Genomic DNA, 5778 nt, shown 5'->3' on the forward strand with positions numbered 1-5778 from the left:
ACGAAGGTAAGGACATTACTTGTGTACGGATGACTTGGTTGCGCTGGAGGACTTGTTGATTAACCAAAGCCAAATACGATTGCCGTAAAACGGGTAGCATTCGGCCAAACTCGCCCTCCAGGAGTTGTGCTCCGAAGGCTATTTGAGCGAGTTCGTCCGCGACGGTGTTCTGAACACTAGATATATGATTGAATGTGATACCGTCGAACGACTTAGCCAAGTAACTGGCAACCATGTGATAGGGCGTCAGAGTACAACTCATGCACCGAAAAATTCCATTGAGTTGGTTAATCATGAGCTCCGAGTCACCGAAGACGAGGACACGAGCGGCGCATAAATCATGAAGCACGCTAAGGCCGATAACAAGGGCTTCGTATTCAACCTGATTGTTGGTACAATCGAAATCCAACTTGAGGGAAAAGAACCAACGGTGTTGGTATGGAGACTGAAGTATGATCCCCACGCTGGCCGATGTCGCCGTACTAGAACCATCAAAATACTTTGTCCAATAATTGTCACGTGCTCCCATCATTCCGATTTCAACGTCATTGCCCCCGAACCTATATGGAGATGAGTGTTGGGCTAAGAAATCAGCAATCGCTTGGCCTTTGACTGCTTTTTGTGGGACGTACTGCAGACTAAACTCAGACAACGCCAGTGTCCATTTCCCGATTCGGCCTTTGACTATTGGCCGAGTAAGCATACAATGAATAACATCCGTCTGAGCGATGACCTGAGTGACGGATGGGAGCATATAGTGCAAGAGTTTTGATGCGGCGAAGAACAAAGCCAAGCAAAGTTTCTCGACAGATGAATAATTGATCTCTGAAGGATTGAGGTGTCGGCTGAGATATAATACAGCTTGTTCTCGCCCAGCATCAGTTTCTTGCGCGAGTAGGCAACTGATGGAGTCTTCGGCTGCTAAAATGTAAAGCTTAAGGGGTTTATCGAATCAAGGCGGTACAAGGACATATGGAGTCGCAAGAGCAACCTTGATTTGCGTGAAAGCCGCTCTATGTTCTTCACGCCACTCAAACTTATATGAGTCCTTAAGTTTCAAAAGCATAGAGAATGCTGTTATTTTGCCAGCGAAATTAGCTATGAAGCGGCGAAGAAAATTTATTTTCCCCAGCAAGGACTGGAGTTATTTTTTGGTCGTCGGGTGTGGGGCGTCAATAATTGCACGAGCTTTGTTCTCGTCTACCTCGATGCCGCGATAGTCGTCAAGAAATCCTAAGAAGTTACCGGTCGACACACCAAATGCGCATTTGGCCGGGTTCATCTTAAGGTGATGTCAATGCATACGTAGGAAAGCTTGCCGAAGATCATCAAGATACGTTCGGTAACTTTTCGACTTGACCACGACGTCATCAATATACACTTCTATGGTTGTGCTGATCAAGTCATGAAAAATAATGTTCATCGCACGTTGATATGTGGCACCAGCGTTTTTGATACTAAATGGCATGACTACCCACTCGTAGGTTCCAAGTGCCCCCGGGCAGCGGAAAGCAGTTTTATGAACATCGGGCTCGACAATAAATATCTGGTTATAACGGGCATGTCCATCCATGAATGACAATATGTCATGATTAGCCGCGGCGTCAATTAGTAAATCTGAAATTGGCATGGGATATGCATCCTTAAGTGTTGCCAGATTCAAATTTTGAAAATCAATGCAAATGCGTATGGCCTCATTTTTCTTTAGTACTGGTACGATATTCGCCAACCAGTCGACGTATCGAGCAGTTCGGATAAATCCGGCATTTAAAAGTCGAACAATTTCATCTTTAATACCGAGCTGTACTTCGGTCGAGAACCGTTGGGGAGGTTGTCGAAAAGGCTTGCATCCATGTTTGATACGTAATTCATGCTCGACAAGGGTTCGGTTAAGGCCAGACATCTCATGATAGCTCCACGTAAAACAGTCTTTAAACTCGTGAAGTAATTGACGGAGTTTAACTTTCATAGTATGGGGTAGTAATGTGCTAATAAACAACGACCGAGGATCGTCGGCTGTTCCAACATTATTTCCTCTAGAGGGTCATTAACTTGGGGCCGACTGTTTTCGAGTTCGGCCGGTGCGGCCTGAACTTTGTCCAACGATAATACCGGGCCGTTATCTTCCTTGGCCAAAAATCCGATTAAGTTGATGCCCGAGTGTGGATGTTTGGAAATAGCATACCAATGGGCCAGCAAGCGTTCCATCGTGGATGAAACTGTGGCCCGACGCCTCTCGTTTTTTATGTTAGTCATTAGTGGTGGGGAGCAAATTGGCCAAACCGAGTCTCATCGAATCCTGGTGGATAGTCTCGGCGCCTACCTCGATGACTTTCTGGACTGATATCCGAGTCGACCGTCTATCTTCATTGAAACCCTGTAGGGTAATATAGCTGACGTGATCATCATAATAGCAGGCCTAAATCATGTTGGTTTCAAACGGCTAAGTATCAGCTGGGTGGACCATGACCGATTTACCATCCCAAAAAATGAAGACTTGGTATAAAGAAGAAGGAATGCAATTCTTTTGATGAATCCAATCCCTATTGAGCAAAGCATTATATTCTGTCTTTGAGTCGACGATAAAAAATGCGATCATGTGATTGCGACCTGCAATGTTGACCTCTAGAGGGAGTACCCATTTGGTCTGAGACTTGTCACTGACAAAGCTACTCATGGTTATTCCTGAAGGAATGAGCTCGTCGTTGGATCATCGTAATGTTTTCATGACGGATACAAGCATGATATTGATAGTTGCTCCGCAATTGACGAAAATATGGGCCATGACATACAACGGTTTTAAATGCTGAAGATTAGTTAAGGAAGAACAAGGAAACAAAATGTCCAAGGTTGTTTTAAGTTTATCGTCGCCGTTTGTTGACTCGTCTTCAGTAGTAGTGACGAAATCAACTTGTGTTGCTTCCTCGGCGACCACATCACTGTCCAAGGAACTTGGTTGGTGTACAGTCAGCTGAAATTCGGCAGGTAGAACATGGACCATGCTGATTTCCATATTTTCATGGACTGAAGGGCCCATTGGATCCTTGTCGTCATCTTTCGGGGTGGTGAGGACTATAGCATCGTGTATTGGAGCATTCGCAACCTGATCACTGTGTGTCTCAACATATTCATGCACTTGTGCCATACAATCCGACTCTGCTCCTGCCGTATTTTACTAGCTCGTTCCTCATAGGCGATCCGGGCATTCCTTGTGTCCAGGTAAGCGTTCAGACGTGCCACCTGCTCTTTCTCATCGGCCGTTAAACCAAACAAGGAGACAGCCGAAAAAACTTCGAAGTGATATCGAATGTGTTAAAAGTCTTCAACAGAAAATAGGAGTTCGACTGTGTCAATGTCCGTGTATAGATCGACCTCGAAGCCGAGAACCTTAGCCTTTCGAATGTTCTGAAATCTGGTTTTCATTGCTGGATCGGTGGTTTTTTGGATGATCTGCTCAACATTGGGGCAAGTTAATGCCAGGTCAAGAGCTTCTTGGCATGCCTTGGGCAACCCATACAATTCATTGGCGGAATATTTCTTGTGAAATTCTTTTATATATTCTAATGATTCACCGAGGAATGAGAGGTGCAGATTCCGCCGAACTCTGATTAATGGTTCTTTCAAAGGTAACGGGGGCAGTTGGCTTTCGACTTCTTTATTAAATTGCTCGAAATGAGCTTTCATTTCCCCGGGCCGAAGAAGAAGTTTGATGCGCTTCTCGGATGCTTCAATGGTAGTTTCGAAGTCACGATTGGTTTCTTTCTGCCCTTGTAATTCAGCCATGATTGTTAAGGTTAGCCAATCATCTCCGCTTCCTGCCGTCTCTTTCGGCTGCTATTTAGTGGCTGAAACAGGCTGGGCCGCTTGTCGTCGAGCTGAGCAATCTATACGCTGACGTCAACATTTTTGAGACTTGGAAACCGCGGTATACATGCCAGTGGGAGAATTGTAGCTGTACCAACGTTGGTCACGTGGTTCAGGTGGCCTGAAACGTTTTGGATTCGCTGGTGAGCTTGAGCTACTGGAATTACGTGAATAATACTCCTCGTTATAAAACAGTGCGTCGAAATCAAGGCGTCGTCTGACCGAGGTAGGGCCATCCGTCTGTTTCTTAGAGCCGAACCTATCGAATACTTTCTGGCGCTGGCCTTCACTAGGTTCTTGTGAAGGTGGCACCGTGATCTCCGATTGTTGTCGTGATGTCGGCGTCTGTGTTTGAGGTAGTTTCTCCTTGGGGTCGGTTAAAATAACTTGTACCTTACAATTACTGCACAAAACTATCGGCCCGTCGTCTTCTCCTTCGCTGGAGTCTGACATGGATTCAACTTTGGCCGGTCCTGAAAGCTCGGTAGGTGGCGCATTGGAAAATAAGTCGATCTTGAGTCAAGGCTGGGAACCTCTCTTTAGAATGTGTTGTACTGGGGCAAACTCGACATTCTCTTTCCCTTTGCTCTTGGGCAAACGGGCGTCTACCATGCCAATTGTTGCCGAAGGGAATAGATCTGTATCAACCGTCATGCGTTTCTCAGGAAACTTTAACTTGCCCTTGTCAATCCAACTCTGGATATCATCACGAAATATGACACAATTGTTTGTGGCATGCTTTGTCGAGTTATGATATTTGTAATATGTCTTTCCTTTAAGCTCTTCGGCTTTGGGAATGTTATGCCCTGGCCAAAGTCTGATAATCTTTGCTGATAGCAATTGATCAAAAATTGCTTCGGCCTTTGTAATATCAAAAGCGTAAACTTTTGATGTTTTCGCTATTTCTTCAGTGGCCGAGCGAGTTTTGGCTTCCTTGGAATTAATTTGGGTCAATGCTTTGCAAATGTATGGTTTATCTATTACTATCTCAGCCGCATCCACGCTGATGTATTGAAACCCTTCACCTTCGGTCGATGCATAACTGATCGTGGGGTTTTTGTAAATCGTCCTTCGGGATAGGGATTTCGAGATCTTCTCTTCTCGGAGCAAATAATCATATTGCTCGACATGCTGAGCTAGTGAATACATATCTCGAAAGTTTGCCCCCAAGAATTTCTTTTTGTATTCCATGTCGAGGCCATTCATAGTAAGTTTAACAAATTCGACTTCGAGTAGAGGCACTTGACACCAATTCCTGGCCGATTTAAATCTGGTAAGATAATCCATTGGTGACTCATCAGATGCTTGAGCCATCCTTACTAATGAAGAAACCGACATTTCCATCCATGACCGATAAAAGTGCTCGTGAAATTTCTCGACCAACTCCTCCCAGCTTTGGATAGAATTAAGTGGGAGGTTGATATACCAGGCAAATGCGAAGCTGGTCAACGAAAAGTTGAATAGTCGTAGCTTATGAAAGTCACTATTAATATCTCCGCATTGCGCTGTGAAACGAGTCACATGTTCTAACGAGGATAAGGACGATTCCCCAGCGAAAATGCTAAAATCTGGAATTTTGAAACCTTTAGGATATTCGAACGTTTCCATATAAGCTGGATACGGGTGGATAAATTTAGGGAACTTCAGCCCCTTTTTCATGGCCGAATCGATCATCCGCTGGACCTCGGTCATATCAACGGGTGTTGCTTGGTCGGATTCGTCTGACCTACTACTCGATCCTCTTCTTTTTTTCTAAGTCAATTGGTTTGAGCCGAGCAGGGATTGGCTTGGTCTGTACTATTGGTAACAGATTGGCTCGACCTGTACTATTGGTAACAGATTATTTCTTGGTGGCAAGTGCTGGGAAAAATCGAAGGACTTGTCGTCGCCGACCTTACTAACCAATATTTCGAG

The 5778-nt window shown here is 44.8% G+C and overlaps 1 protein-coding gene across 1 annotated transcript; it reads right to left on the reverse strand.

The window, feature by feature from the left end:
- Window positions 1-4383: 4383 nt before the first annotated feature.
- On the reverse strand, window positions 4384-5556 carry LOC139195389 (uncharacterized). Its single transcript, XM_070820915.1, has one exon. It carries the CDS (start codon window positions 5554-5556, stop codon window positions 4384-4386), a length of 1173 nt encoding a protein of 390 aa, XP_070677016.1.
- Between the last annotated feature and the right edge of the window lie 222 nt (window positions 5557-5778).

This window comes from Malus domestica, chromosome 04 (assembly GCF_042453785.1).
Source record: "Malus domestica chromosome 04, GDT2T_hap1".
Classification (NCBI taxonomy): Eukaryota; Viridiplantae; Streptophyta; class Magnoliopsida; order Rosales; family Rosaceae; genus Malus; species Malus domestica.